Here is a 17,257-nt window from a genome sequence, read left to right as displayed (position 1 = left end):
CTGTCAGGTCAACCCTGTAATATTATACATTTGTTATGAGACTTTCAAATTCAAAAAATTGGGTCATAATTTACCTGGCATATATAATGCCTTTGAATAAAGTCCTACGTGCAAGTATTTTATAATTCACGTTTACTAGCACACCTTGTTATTACCTATAATGATCGATTCTAAAAATATCGATGATTCATTATAATAAGTATTGGTTTGGTATACATTCACCAATATTATTCATAATAAATGACGTCGGTATTTATTCCATATCCGGTAAGTATCTGATTATGTAAATGAGGTTATTGCACAGGTGTTAAAATACAATTTACTACACAGAACTCTTATAATTTGTACAGAATCATGCACGGTGCCTTCATAGACACATGTAGGTCTACTTTTCACATGCGTCGCTTCGTTATTATTTCAGATCAGCTGCTGTAATCAGCCCTGCATTGTGAGACAATTCAAAATACAAATAAATGATTGTCAGCTTAAAGGTATGTGACAGAAAGGTGCGCATGTCATTCACTATCCACGCCTTGGCATTGGCTAACATCAACCTTCACTTTGGCTTCTCCTTCAATTGATAGCCCTCCCCGTTAAATGGATTATCTGAACACTCTAATCAATTAAATTCGATTTAGGATTTAATACACACCGAAAACATACCCATTGTTCTACATATTCGGTGTTGAAGGTATACAGGGTGTGCGATTCTTTGTGTAAGTCTAGATGTAATACGTATGTTACACCTAGGGAGGAGAACGGAATAGCCTTAATCATATCCCCATTGACGGTTGGAGTCGAGATAGAGGAAGCCGCGGTAAGAGAAAACCGGTTGTGAGTATATCGGGGAAGGGAGAAAAGTACTGTTTATTTCGTAATAAGGACACGAGAAGTTTGCGAAAACGTCTGACCGAAAGGGAAGTATTTACAAATTGGATATTTTAAACTAAACTAAAATTGCGGGGAACATAACCGAACAGTGTGTTGGAATCAACCGATTCTTAACTTGCTCGCAGCCTTTATCATCCAGTCTCAAGTGATCAGTTTGTTATTGTCAAGGAATTTACGGTTATATTACAAGAGAATAATATAAGTGGATACTGTGTGATAAAGTGGATACGCTATGCGGATTTAAAATGTCTGGAGGTTCCTAGCTAAAATTCTGTATTTTTAATTTTAATTTTGTTTATTATTTGAAAGGGTGACACGAGTGAAACTCGTCACGCTTACCTTGTCGAACGTCTTCAAAATGGCGACCAAGTGCAAATTAATGTCTCTATGTGTCCTTATTCTACATTCCATATCATATTATTGTGTTGTATCCAGTAATCAGCTTCATAACATAGATTCACTGGATGTTTTTGATATAAAATCTCCCATATTTTCACATAATATCAGACATGGTCGCCATAGATTAAAAAGAGATGTGACCACCAAACAAGTTGAAAGGTCCATCCTAGAAAATAAAACCAACCCGATTTTAGAACTCCGGGGAGATGTATCTAATCCGGAGTCTAGAATTTTTACCTTCGCGGATTCCTCTTTTAAGAATTTGTTCACGGTTGATTCTGAAGGCAACGTAGGAGTAGCAGCAAATCAGAAATTGGATTATGAAAACAGTGATATGAGAGAGGTTACACTGCGGGTCAATGCTACAAGTAGAACAGATTCAACAGGTGAGAAGAATGAACTTTTTTTTTTCTTTTTTTTTTTTTTTAATTAGAATCAATTTATGATACATAGCCCGTAAGTATGTTATATCCAGGTTATACTTGTGAGTGTTAGAGTCTCTATGCAGTCAGAGGGGGGTTAGATGGCCGAATGGTTAGAACATGCGCGTTGTATCATAGGTCTGTCATTGTTGTCAACTGGCGTAGTTTCGATTCCTCGGTTGTACGTGACAAGGAGTAGGGTTGCCTGTCCAACCTCGTGGGTTTCCTCCGGGTCCTCCGGTTTCCTCCCACTGTTAAAGACCCCTATGCACAATCGAATTATTGATATACAACTGAACCATGTTTTAGTCCCGAAATGACCTAGTTTGTGTCGAGTGGATGTTTAACCCCTTTTCTCTCCTATCTCTCTTTCTATAAATGTAGTTGAGTTTTGGCAACCCACCAATACGGTTGAGTTTGGAAGAGCCAAACCAACCTTGAATGTTCAAAATTTGTCAAATATCGATTTCCAGGAAGTTACGAAATCACTACAGTAAATTAAACATTTTGTTTTTTCAATATTAATATGTTCCAGCCCTTTTGACCAAGTTGGCTATTTTGACCAACGCAACTCTGAGTCATAATGTGTTAAATTTTTACAACCTAAGATAATACAGTTTAAAAGTGCTAGACATGTTTCACTCGGATCAAAAAAAAAAATTGCTCATTTCATTGGATTTTATGTGTTTATTTGTAGGCCTATCTTTGTTAAGAAAAAATTTAAACAAAATTTAGCAAATAAGCCAACTTCCACTTTTAATCCTTAAAAACAAATACTATCGTTTTTTTTATTTCTAGGCTATAGAGCTTGCCCAATTAGTACCGGTAATTGGTTGAAACCACTTGCATTCCGGGGGCCTGTTTCACGAAATTTTGACTAAGATAAAATCCAAATTTTAGTAATTTGATTGGATAATATTAGATTGATTTTCGTGCTTAGCCAATCAAAATTGAAGTATCTATTAAAATTGGATTTTATCTTTAGTTAAAATTTCACGAAACAGGGCCCTGAAACTTCGTCAAAACATACACATCAAAATATACATATAGGCCTACCAATGTTTTTATAGCTATATACTTTTATTCCTAATGTACAAGAACATATTCCCATTTCATTATCTATTTTTGAACTATTATACATCTACATGTATCTAGAACTGTCAGCTCTTTATCTAAATCTCACATAATGTACATGGTTAAAGGGACAATAACACTCTTGCTGGCTTGACAGCTCCAGAAAATAAAAAATAGCCTTATTCTACATGTAAGTACTAGATGTGTTAGTGTCCTACCTGTTGTGTAAATTATCCTTTAAATCCTATTTTACTTGTCCAGAGGGTTCAAAAATATTTTTAAATCCAAGTCACATTTGAAAAGCTTTACGTCAGGCTTTTCAAATTATTTAGTTGAATTTTTCCAATTTTTTTAAATTAGGTGTGTTAAGATGAAATTTGTATCATCAATTAATTGGAATATTGTAAAATAGTACAATTTGTTGACCAGAATAAAGATTGGGACATATTATTCAGTTACAACAAGAGTGGTATTGAGCCTTTAAGATATAGCCATTCTAACATAACCTATTGTACAGCTCAACAAAAGCTGCAATATGATTTATATCATTGCCAATTGTAAACAGGTGCACTTCACTAAATGCCATATACCCCTACACCATGTGTGTTGGTGGAACTAGAATTCTGTAAACTTCAGAAGTTCAGGTTAATTCCACTGATTCAAGATACACTGTACGGTATCTGGAAGACTACAGCAGTGCACTTGTTTTTAGAAATACCGTACAGCAGTCAAGCCAGCAACATGAGCACTTCCCGTTCTTTAAATGCTATACATGTACATGTGTTTTGCTCTTTAAACTGCTTTGTTCAGGTTGATTCTACCAATTCAAGGTACTCTGTACCCGGGAAGATCTGAAAAAAAAACAACAGTGTTCAGTGTTGATATTGTGCCTAATAACATGTATTCATGCTATGCCCAATTCAAAATCCCTTTAAGGGTTTCAAGCAAATTCAAGGGCAGATCAAAAGAGTGTGGGTATGAGGTCTCTTTGTTCAAACTCTGTCCCTAGAAAAATCACGAAGATGTTGTTGAGAAAGAATGTTGGTTTGTCATAAAGTAATTAAATGAAATGGGGTTTTAAAGTCCTACTGTTCTGCTCCAACTGGGCTAATGAAGACGGGCATACACCAGAATTCCAACTGCTAAGTGGTCTTTTATGTGCACGCCAATATGTACACAAGACCTCAGCTTTTCGTCTCATTCGAATGACTGTACATTGTCCCTTGACAAGGAGGAAAATACTTATGAACTTGTCAGAAAGTGCTATAGATACATGTACATAAATGCATCAAGTAGATTCTTTCATGAATAACGAAAACCAGGCCTAATGCATATTCAGTGTCTTGCACAATTTTTGAAGCATGACTTCATGACTAAGTAATGTTTTATACAATGAACATGTAGAATATCTTATTTGTCTGGCCGGCATTCTATAGAGTGCAGTAGACTACACAGTTACAGCTTCCATTTTAACTCTTTTTAAGTGGATCTTGGAGATAACAAAGAAGCCACGCTTATATTTTCATGTAAGAAAAAAATTGTGTTACGGTGCTAGTGTTACACCGTATCAATTTTCATGTCTATTAAGAAGGCACGAGCCAGTAGAAGTTCTGTTTATATCATCTTATAAACTCTGGTTAGTTTTTACCACAACTCAGCTGGCATTCAGATCAAATATCAGTCCTTAAGATTTATCCTATAACAAATTCTTCCTAGACAAATTTGTCATATTTAATTATTTATGTCAATTATTCGGATCAAATAACAGTCTTTAGATTTACTCTTTAATTATAACAAATTCTTCCGTAGTCAAATTTGTCATTTAAGTACTGCACTAGTATTTATGTCCGAGAGATTATTAATATAGGCAACATTGCATCAAATTCTTCCTTAGTAAAATTTGTCATATTTCATTATTTATGTCAGTGATTTGGATCAAATATCAGTCTTTAATATTTACTGGTTAATTATAACAAACTCTTCTTTAGTCAAATTTGTTAGATTTAAGTACATGTATTTACATGTATCCTACTGTATGTTAGAGAGATTACTAGTTAGGCAATATTGCAACAAATTTTTCCGTAGTCAAATTTGTCATATTTAAGTACCAATATTTATGTCAGAGAGATACTACATGTATTTAGACAACATTGCAACAAATTTGTTGTAGTTAGATTTGTCATATTTGATTATTGATGTCATATTGAAGTAGGCTACATGTATTTATAACTGTTACTCTTTGAAGGGAGATAAGATACTATTTGCCAGAGGTTTCAAAAACAATGTCCATGTAGTCAAATTGACTCAAATTTGTCAGTTTATGTCCTATAAATATACATTATAGGAGATTAGATAACAAGTTGGCAGTTCTCACTATAATAGTTAAAAACTAGATAATGTAAAGGCAATTTGCTGAATATTTCATTCAAATTGATCTACTATGAACCGAGAATTAAGCGATTGAAATTTCCACATAGCCTCATCATCATCATTACTAAAGTCAGTATGATAAACAGCGTAGTCTCGATTATCCATTTAATCATTAAATCGTGAATGAAAGTTATCCAGTTAAACGGCTCATAATCCACTACAGATCACAGGCATTTTGTTATGGTACATGTATTGTGCGGAAATTCTAACATTTGTCTGAATAGAAAAAATGTAGATATTTTCAAACGAATTCCTAGCCATGCTGTTGAATGATCATATATACATCATGTATTTGTACAGTACTAAAGATTATATGAATATGAGTAAACATTTAAAACTGAATTAAGTTACGCGTATATGAAAACAAACTGTCTGACACGAATACGAAAGTCCATACCTTTATTGATGTTCAGCTGTATTCATGTATGTACCTATACCTGCCTATTGAACAGAAATAGATGTAGGTAATTAGTCAGTATCAGATTATCTGACTCATATACATATATACCAGTACTTACACCATCATTATTAACCAGTAGCAGTTACATTTCTTGAAATGTTCGTTCGAGAAATTAAAATTTGCTGAAGTCAAGTACAAGAGTGAAGACTTTGTGTTGAGAAGAATAGCAGTGCTTATAGAAAAAGAAGAATCTTTATTGCATTAAAAAACCTTACCAGGTTATGTGATATACAAATAAGAATAATAGAAATATACATGAAACGAACAAAGGATACATACATGTACGTAATTATACAAAGATACACAACCTTATAAAGACATGAACGAATTGTATACAAATGCTCCTAAACATTTAAAAATTTCTACATTTTTATTCATCATCAGTATTTTAAATTGTTGTAAATCATTCAGTTTATAAAAATTTGGTTCACGAAATAAATTTAATCTGAACAGTTTTTTCTTTTATCACAATGTCTTTTGCAATTTGTTATAAAATGAATTTCGTTTTTTACCTCTTGGCATATAATACACAAACGATCATTTACGTCAAATTTTAATTGTAGCACAAATTAGAAATTTCCTTGATTCTGATTGGTCGAAAAGTGTGGTCGAATGGACAATAAACCCCCTCTAAATTATCAAGGCCAATTACTGCATATAAATATTATACTGTACTTTTTTTCATTTTTGTGCTCAATGATCTTCCTCAACTCAAATCTTTATTGGCAAATATCATCAAGGAATTCTGCACACATGACTATCACATCGTTTCCATTATCAATTTATGTGTGCTTATTCTTAGATTTGTTAGTGTTTTGTTTATGGGTTAACTACATGTAGTTCCAATTCTATGGTCTTAAAACATCAAATTCGAGAGCAAGAGTAACGCTTTATATGCTTTGTTTATGGGTTAGCTACATTTCCACAGTCTTAAAACATTAAATTTGATTATGGGACAAGAGCAAAACTTTATAAAATGCTTTGTTTATGTATTATCTACATTTCCACAGTTTTAAAACATTCAATTTGATTATGGGACAAGAGCAAAACTTTATAAAATGCTTTGTTTATGTGTTATCTACATTTCCAGTCTTAAAACATTAAATTTGATTATGGGACAAGAGCAAAACTTTATAAAATGCTTTGTTTATGTGTTATCTACATTTCCAGTCTTAAAACATTAAATTTGATTATGGGACAAGAGCAAAACTTTATAAAATGCTTTGTTTATGTGTTATCTACATTTCCAGTCTTAAGTTTATGCTTTGTTTATGGCCGTTCCTCATACATGTACCGCTCTTGTAGTATTTCTGTCTTACAACATTTTGGTGTAGCCTGGTGAAGACTTCAGACTTCTCATTACAAATGCCTTTACTGATTAACTCTATTCTACTGCAGACACATCTAATTTCATCTAGTTGCTTGGCCTGGTATGGTTTTACACACATGTGTCTTTCTTCAATCATTGATTTTAGTTGGTGATGTGATGGAAGATGGTCAGGTTTAGTTATTGATTGGGTTGTCTTGTCACAGATGGAACCACTATCATGACCATCACTGGTACTTTCTGGACATTAGAATGGTTTAGAGTGCTGACTATGGATAATGTTAAAAGAAAAAACATTAGCTGTTTAAAGCCTAATTTTATCCCCTTGACACAAATTGTGAAATTACTACCAGTACTTTTGAACTTGTCCCATTTACGAAATATAATCCTACATTTTAAATGGGTAGATACATTTACATATGGGACATGTTGTTTTCAATTTAGATCAATGTTTATGTTGGTTTATTTTTTTTTGGGGGGGGGGGGAGAGAGATAAAAATGGTACTGTACATGAAAGCTTTTAAAAGTGCTTAAGCTACACGTACATGATCTGTGAGGACTCAGAAGATATACGTACGGTAGTTAATAAAAAGTGAAGTTTTGGTATTTGTATGTGTATTTCATAATAAAGTAATTTATTTGTATAGTTATAATAAAAAATTGTGTAGTACACTAGTAAACCTAGTAAAAGATGTTATTTGAATAATTGTATATTGAGAATTTTGTAGTCAATCTGGTAAAAGATGTGATTTGAATAATTGTATATTGAGAATTGTGTAGTCAGCCTATAAAAGATGTGATTTGAGAATTGTGTATTAACACCTAGTTTTAAGTATATATTTATTTGATGGGAAGGGAAGTGTGTATTAACAGTTTGTGTACTAGAATGTGTATTACATTTAGTTAAGGTTTTACAGGTAGACCAAAATAATTTAAAATGTCTATTTATTATTGTTTGTATACCAACATGCCTGATAATTTCTATATTTATGGAATTGGGTTATTTGTACACCAAACGAATTTTGTTTGTGTTTTTAGATCACTAAATTCTACATGAAAATAGTGTTGGATTATTATAAATTTGTATCAGATGTGGCAAGAAATTATTCCTTTTGGCTAACAAAAAAGAATCACGATGAAGAATAGACTGTAAGGATTCCAAAATATCCTTAGAACCGAGATGGGGGGAAAGTCTTATATTTACATTAGTTGTGTATAGGATCAGCCAGTAACGGATAGAGGCCAAAACCGATAAGAATCTGTTACTAAAGTAACTACTGTACAACGTAGTGTTTGAGTAACATTATTGAATTCAATTTAAAATAAGGCTTTATGATTGCCATGTACGAGCTGGGCATCGAAACCACACCAGTTGATTCAATGCCAGACCTTATGATCTAAAGTGCATGCATTAGACCATTAAGCCACCCAATCCCCCTGACTTACATGTGACTATAATGAATTGACTGTGTAAAGTCTGTGATATATAGATCTAGCTCCTACATGTATAATGTACACATCACAGTGTACATGTCTGCCATTTTATATTGATCACAAGAGACACAGTTCGACCTTGATCTTACTTTGATCGGCCATTACACAATACTATAAATGAAATGAAATGGGGTTTATTGTTGACTTTTCTGCACGAACAGCAGCGCTACCACCTGCTCTTATTTTGAACTCCAACTTTTTAGGGCTCTTTCACATGTACATGTACATGTACGTGCACACCAATGTGTAGAAAGCACCTCAGGTTTTTTGTCCCATCCAAATGGCATCCTACTTTTCTGCACAACCAGTGGCACTTCAACCGACTCTTATTTTAAATTCCAACTGTCAAGGTTTTTTTTTTTGTCCCATCCAAATGATTGGACACTGTTCCTTGTTCCTCCATCCTGCACCACGTCAGAAAATCCTGAGGAACTTTCTCGGCCAACACAAGGAGGGATTACGGTGGCTAAGTGGGTAAGATGCTGGCTTGCTAGCCTGGAGGTCGGGTGTTCGATCCCTGCATTGGCCGAGAAAGTTCATTCAGATTTTCTGACGTGGTTTCCCCCTGTCAGTGATGCAGGATGGAGGGCCTGACAAGGACAGCTGTCTAGTCATTCGGATGGGACAAAAAACCGAGGTCCTGTGTACACATTGATGTGCACGTTAAAGATCCCTTGGCAGTTGGAATTCGATATAAGAGTAGGTCGTAGTGCCGCTGCCCGGGCAAAATTTCCCCCATAGCACACTGTATGGCGTATGCCCGTCTTCATTAGCCCAGCATAGGAGCAGAACAGTAGGACGTTAAACCCCATTTCATTTCATTTCATTTTGTTCCTCCGTCCTGTACCACGTCAGAAAATCCTGAGGAACTTTCTCGGCCAACTCCGGGAGCGAACCCGAGACTTATTGGTTAGCAAGCCAAGGTCTTACTCACTGGTTAGCAAGCCAGTGTCTTACTCACTGGTAGCAAGCCAGTGTCTTACTCACTGAGCCACTGTGGTGCCTGATTTAATTATACAATAGATACGTGTATGTGAAGCAGAGAGAACTTAATTTGACATATTTCTTTCACTATTAATATGATTATAAACAAATCCATTTAATGCAATCGGCTAATTACAAGATCCACAAATTTGTAATAAATAGCCATGTCTAGACTTTTGCCTTTTATTGAATTCATAGTTACCATTACGATAACCATTTCCCACTTACTTTCACTATCTACCAGATTAGTATCGCTGAAATTTATTGGTCTGGCTAAAAACTCAGTCATTTCAGGTCATTGGTCATGTAGGTTAGTGCTAAATGATAAGGCCAGCTCAGTTTTTCGTCATGGGTCACGTGATGTAAACATGGCTAGCGCTAATCAAATCCTAATCCTGGACTGGACCTAGCCCCAATACTTACTGTAACCCTAACCTACAATCTTGCCAACAATAATGTGACTTAACCTTATTTACATCTCAGCAACTTCGACAGCAACCTTGACAAAAATTGAGCTGGCCTTAACAAATAGATTTAGCCAATAATCCATGTTGTTTATAGATCCATGTAAGGCTAATAATTTAAATTATTAAATGTACATGTATCATGTGCTTGAAACCTTCTTTCATGCCCTTCATTGGGGAGGCGACATACAGGCATTATGCAAGAGCTAAATCTTTAGGCCTGAAATTACATATAAACTGTTAATTAGACAGAGATTAACTTATCAAGACCATTATCAACTCTAAAAGCCACCGAATGGCTGCAGATACATGTATAAGTAGTTTAAATACGTTTTATGGTCGATGCGGTTACCGTAAAAATATATACATATAATCGAGACTTGGTTTATTATTGTAACAAAGGTATTAATGACAATCGAGGCTAGGCTTTAGTTATATCACCGTTTTCTAGGCTCAGAGTTAAGTGATTTAACTAAAATTTCAGCATATTCTCTTTTCATTATCTATTTTTTAACTATAATAGCGAGAACTGTCAGCTCTTTATATAGTCTTACCTAATGCCACTTTAAATAAATCTATTTCACACACATTTAATGGAATTGGAATGCAAACTACAATATTATAAACAGTAAACTTATACTTATTTGGGCGAGGTTTCAAAGAGTATTCTCTCAACGTTATCAAGCTAATAGGTCGCCCAAATAAATAAGTAGCTGTTTTTCCATAAGTATGTGTTTTTGTGTATTGCTCTATCCAGTTACTAAAATATTATAATAGGAATACCCGACCAAAAAATGGCCCAATTCCATTTAGTATATACATGTACCTTTACAGAAATATGATGGATTGAACATTTCACAACATTCTACAGATCATCTACATGTGCTGATGATATAAATATGATGGATTGAACATTTCACAACATTCTACATCATCTACATGTACATCAGGTACATGTGCTAATGATATAAATAACCAGTACCAACTTCAGCCCAAAAAAACTTTTTATAGCCTAGAGAGCTTTTTAATCTGATTTTGGTTTCGATTTCTTAATTAAATATTAAATACTCAATTTAAGTACATCATAGAATATTTATAATTTATTGATAGATATTCGTAATCTAGAGGCTTTATGTAACTACATGTAGATAGAGCAATAAACTATTAACACACACTGACAGAAGAATAAATCACTTACAGTTCTAATTTATTTTGGGGGGGTTGGATGGCTGAATGGTTAGCGTGCGCGCGCTGTATCATAAAGTCTGTCATTGAGTCAACTGGCGTGGTTTCGAATCCCCGGTTGTACGTGACAAGGAGTAGGGTCGCCTGTCCAACCTCGTGGGTTTTCTCCGGGTCCTCCGGTTTCCTCCCACTGCTAAAGACCCCCACGCACAAGCGAATTAATGAAATAAAATTAACCATATGTTAGTCCCGAAATGACCTAGTTTGTGTTGAGTGGACGTTAAACTCCATTTCTCTCTCTCTCTCTCTCTAATTTATTTTGGTTTGGATTTCTTAATTAAATACTCAATTTAAGTACATCATAGAATATTTATAATTTCTTGATAGATATTCCTGTCTAGCGGCATTATTTACATGTAACTAGCTAGAGCAATAAACTATTAATACACACTTATGGAAGAATAAATTACTTAATTTAATTTGGCAAAGTTTCGAAAAGTATTCTCTCAACGTTTTCGAGCAAGTGCAAGAAGATTTAAAATTGGAACATGTGATTCTATTATTAGTTGTGTTTTTTAAAACAAAGAAAGAACCTTTAACCTTATTTCATTTTCGTTCTGTTTAAAACAAAGAACAAGCCAGCTACCTGTCGTAAAGTAGGCTAATCTGGGGAAAAAAGTGAAAAAAAGAAAAAAAAAAGTCGGCACTTGTGCCATATGGACAAAGTCAATAATTCGCCCAAACTTCACCTCACATGGAATTTACTGAATTTTCTTATTTTTGGTGTGTTTGTGTTTGTGTCCATACTGCGAAGGTCAAACTTAACCAAATCAGTTTGTTTAATTTCTGACAGGATCAACAGATGGCTAGGCGGTATTTTTACTGAACCGATTGTTGGCAATCAGTGGCATGCTTCATTCATATTCTGTCGATTGATAGGAACAGCAACAAACATGGACTAAGGCCAAACCAATCTAATTCTTGTTTCTTTGTGGTATTGGGGGTGGAACGACATGATGTGTATGGCCTGGCTTATTATTTTCATTCAGCCCTACTCATTCAGAAAACATGAGATCCTGGAAATATTTTGGGAAATTGAAATTAAAATTTTGATATTGCTTGCTTTCTCATCTCAGAATTGTTTAACATGTGTGTGCTTTGGATAATACATGTAAGGTCTGTCATTGAATCAAGTGGTTTCCTTTCAATTACCCACTTGTATGTGACAGTGTGTATGATCGTCTGTCCAACCTCATGGGTTTTCTCCAAGGTCCTCCGGTTTCCTCCCACAGCTAAAGCAAGTTTGTCCTAAAATGACCTAGTTTGAGTTACATATACACAGCTACATGTACTACATGTATGTCTTTTGTTTTCCCATAGAAAAACATGTGCATGTAGGAATCAAAGAACTCAAATTGCTGTGGCCTAACTTTAAATAAATAGACATCAATTTCAAATTAAAAACTTCAAATATTAAATTATTTTTGTCCCCTCAAAAAAAAAATAGAACATGAAGGCAGCAAACATTTAAAATTAGTGTGGCATTAAAATTGGTATGGTCTGACATTTTATTTTAATTTGAGTTTATGCATTGATGTATCAGGATTTTTTTGCCGTTGGTTTGGAATCTTTTTCATTGAATTGTGCAACTTGTTGAAGTCGCTGCCATATTTTGATAAATTATCCCCGAGCTAACTATTCTGAAATGCACTGTCGAGATTATTGTCATGCATATTGCAGAGTGTTTAAATCAATAATTCAATATGAATGAAGTTGTCCCTGGTGTAAAGATGTCAATTACTGTAGAGTAAGAAGGATGCGTCTGCTACTGACTGCTGTTATAGAGTAGTCTACCCATTGTGTCGATCATCTCGATAGCCATTATTCAAATCCCCCAGTTGTATCTTATACATTGACGTATCTGTCATTTAACTTCCTGGGGATGGATTTATAGAAATTTATCAACGGTTCAACTCCCTCTGTTGTACATGTATCTGATACATGTCGTATATTGTTCGTTTTGGTCATTTACACGTATTTACCAATATCTTCCTCAGACGCTCATACTAATCACCTACATGTACAAGAGCGTATCTTTTGTCAATAGGGGGAGGTTGGATGGCCTAACGGTTAATGCGTGTGCATTGATTCATACGGTTTGTCATTGAGTCAACTGGCGTGGTTTTGATTCTACAGATCGCATCTAAAATTTAAATGTTATCACTTTTTGCAATACTTTGGGTGCTATTGACAAAAAAACTCTCTTGTCTGGCCTTGTCACTAGTAAGGCCCTCCTCAGGACCTACATGTATTTGTAGAAATGTATAGTCCCTTTAACATGTTTATTGCTATACATGTGTATAGAAGAAGAAGAAACTTCACAAATTTCATAAAAAAAAAAACCTTATAACATTATGTGAATATGTTTACATGTACATGAATAATAAACTGTATAGGAAATAAACATATAAAGTTATAGGAAATAAAGATATTGTTAAAACAATATCATAAATGATAAAGTCTACAATGTACATGTTTTCAAATGTACATTTGTATGTAATCTAAAAGATCATTTAAATCGATGTCAAAATGGCTGCTGTTATAATAAACATTAATATAAACTGATTTTAATCTTACATAGAGTAATGGAATACAAACACCTTAAAATAGCTGAAACTGGCAATATTAAGTCGACCTGTTCAGACAGCCTAGTAAAGCTGATTTAAAAACAAAATTGCTTCTGGAAAACAGATGGTTTAATTTCACCGATTTTCATTCAGGGCATAAAGTTACGCTACAATGGCCAGCATTTTAAACCAGGTTAACTAAATAAAATGAAATGAAATGGGATTTAACGTCCTACTGTTCTGCTCCGAACTGGGCTAATGAAGACGAGCATACGCCATACAGTGTGCTGTGAGGGATATTTGCCTGAACAGTGGCACTATGGCCTACTCTTATATCAAATTCCAACTGTCAAGGGATCTTTTACGTGCATGCCAATGTGTACACAGGACCTCGGTTTTTCGTCCCATCCGAACGGCTAGACTGCCGTCCTTGTCAGGCCCTCTATCCTGCATCACTAAGACAATTAGAGCGTCAATATAGCCTAGTCGAGGTGTGGCCTGTCGACATCACAGACAATATTTGTATTAAACTGTCACTGTTGTTTAAATGAAGCAGGTTATCCTTTCGCTCCTTTGTTCAAAATGTCAATTTTATAATATTTTTAGCACATGACATTCACTGAATTAAATCAATTGAAGTAATTGAATTCATTTTATGAATTAATTATGAACATTCCTTTGTGTCGTTGACATTTGTTGAGAGAATTTTAAAAAAAGTTCAATCCGTGCTGTTTTAGGTGTACATATAACAAGAGCATCGCTAATGCTGCAATATACGTCCACATTCCACCTTTGATTGATATGGTACTTTTTAAAATGAAGAGAATGAAATATGAAATGGCTGTATTATGTTCAGAGGCAAAGAAGACTAGGCATCAAGTTTGTTTTGCCAAATTTACAGACAAAATACTAACAATAAAGTGGGTGTGACACTGCCCCAGGAGGTCGGGGCAAGCATCAAAATAAATAGTTGCTGTCTTTATGGTATAAGGAATAAATATGCAAAGTTCCCAGAATTGCAGCCTGTAGACGATAAATACAAAAACTGGGCGTGGCTCTGCCCATGGGGGTTGGATATGGAAACAATATATATAGGTACCATCCTGTTATTGAAATGACAACATCAATAGTTGCCGTCCTTAGGGTATAAGGAATAAGTATACCAAGTTCCAAGATAATCCATTCAGAACTGTGGCCTTTGAGCGTTAAAGGCAAAATCTATAGTTGATGCCCTTAGGCTATAAGGAATACATATGCCAAGTACCAAGTTGATCCATTCAGAATTCCGGCCTGTAAACGATAAACATAAAAATTGGGCGTGGCTCTGCGCCTGGGGGTCGTGACATGCAGTTGTCGTCCTTAGGCTATAAGGAATACATATCCCAAGTTCAAAGACAATCCATTAAGAATCGTGGCCTGTAGGCAACTCACAGAGACACAAAGAAAAAATGGGTGTGGCTCTGCCCCTGGGAAAAGGGAAAAGGAATAGGTATGCAAAGTTTCAAAAGGAAATATTAAGAATCGTGACCTGTAGGCGATACAAAAGGCACACAAATTCTGGGCGTGGCTCTGTCCCAGGGGGTCTGGCATGCACCAAAAATAATAGAGGTCAGCCTTACGGTATAAGGAATAAGTATAAGAAAGTTTTCAAGATGATCGATTAAGCATTGCAGGCTGTAAGTGACATACAGACACACAAAAACAAAATGGGCGTGGCTCTGTCGCTGGGGGCTGGGCATTCACCACAAACAATAGGGATGTTCCTTAGGATAAAAGGAGTAAGTATGCAAAGTTTCAAGGTGATACATTAAGAAATGTGGTCTGTAGATGACAAACAATGAATACAAAAAATGGGGGTGGCACTGCCACTGGGGGTAGGGCATGCACCAAAAACAATAGGGATCATCGTTAGGGTATAAGAAATTCATATGAAATTTTTTCAAGACAATCGATTAAGAATTGTGGCCTGTAGGCGACACACAGACACACAAAGAAAATGGGCGTGGCTCTGCCCCTGGGGCTTGGGCATGCACCCCAAACGATAGGGATGTTCCTTAGGGTACAAAGAATGTGTATGCAAAGTTTCGAGATTATTAGTTAAGAAATGTGGCCTGTAGACGACAAACAAACAAATACTAGAAATGGGCGTGGCTCTGCCCCGGGGGGTCGGGCATGCACCAAAAACAATAGGGATCTTCCTTGGGGTATAAGGAATAAGTATACCAAGTTTGAAGAAAATCCATGAAGAATTGCGCCCTGTAGGCGAACCACACACACACACACACACACACACACACACACACACACACATACATACATACACACACACACACACACAGACAGGGGCGACGGCATAATACGTTCACATTATGAATGTGGACGTATAAAAACGGGATGTTGTGTCAATATGAATTTATAAATGAGTAATAGTAGAAAATATAATGGCAAAAATAGAGAATAACATTAAATTGCTCTAATATAATTCACTTTGAAAGCCCAGCCTTTTCCTTTTAGTCTTAAATCATGCCATTGTAGCTCAGATAAGAAAATTGACATTTACAAGCGGAGCGGGACGTCAATTGAGGTGGTTTTATCTTGACTCAACCCAGTGCTATTCAGCATTTTATCACTGGATAATAATAGCTCACTTGTTTCCTTGTTATACCAGTATGTTTAGAATGTTTTATCCTTTAAATAATCCACACCGTTAGGCCACATCAATTTGAATGTCTGTTTTTCGGGATCAACCATTATAAATCCTGCCTCCAAATTCTTCAGGAAAGAAAACTAATTTAAAAACAAAAAGTACTTAGTAGCTCTTCTCAAAAGCCTTTAGTTCCAAATGTTTCAGGGGAGTTAGATGACCGAATGGTTAGCATGTGCGCGCTGTATCATAAGGTCTCAGTGAATTAACTGCCTTGGTTTTGATGTCCCGGTTGTACGTGACAAGGAATGGTGTTGTCTGTCCATCCTCATGAGTTTTCTCCGTGTCCTCCGGTTTCCTCCCCCTACGCCCAAACGAATTATTGAAATAAAATTGAACCGTATGTTAATTCCAAAATGAGCTAGTTTGTGTTGAGTGGGCGTTAAATCCATTTCTCTCTCTCTCTTTCTCTCCAAATATTCCAAGACCTTGAAGAACAAAAATTTAAATTACTTTGGCCTGTTAATGCTCTATTTTACTCTGAATTACATTCACAGCGAGAACTGAATTGATTTGCAGTATTTACCATCAACACTACCTTGTGTACAGTGTACATGCCAGAATTGTCAGGCCTATTAAAAAATATAAATTAAATATTTAAGTTAAATTATGAGGATACTGGAGACATCCTGGAATTTCCTTGAATAGAAATAATTCTTTTTTCTTATAAATGCAAAAAAAAAAGTTCTTCAGGATTTTCCGGCGTGGTTTTCCGTTGTCAGGGAGAGGGTTTTTATGTAGGCCAAGCCTGCTCCCCAATCCTATTCAGATACATGTAGCCTGAATAAAAAGATTG

The 17,257-nt window shown here is 35.3% G+C and overlaps 1 protein-coding gene across 1 annotated transcript in view; it reads left to right on the top strand.

Annotated features, from left to right (window-relative positions):
• Positions 1-769: 769 nt before the first annotated feature.
• LOC126815014 (neural-cadherin) overlaps positions 770-17,257 on the top strand; it is a 67,650-nt gene continuing 51,162 nt past the window's right edge. Inside the window, exon 1 of the mRNA XM_050540527.2 lies at positions 770-1,676. Within this exon, the coding sequence (XP_050396484.2) occupies positions 1,250-1,676 (427 nt within the window). The 5' untranslated portion in view covers positions 770-1,249. The remainder of the gene's footprint in view (positions 1,677-17,257) is intronic.

Source organism: Patella vulgata, chromosome 3 (genome assembly GCF_932274485.2).
Source record: "Patella vulgata chromosome 3, xgPatVulg1.2, whole genome shotgun sequence".
Lineage (NCBI taxonomy): Eukaryota > Metazoa > Mollusca > Gastropoda > Patellidae > Patella > Patella vulgata.
The sequence above is the reverse complement of the archived record's forward strand: the minus strand, read 5'-3'. Positions and strand labels throughout refer to the sequence as shown.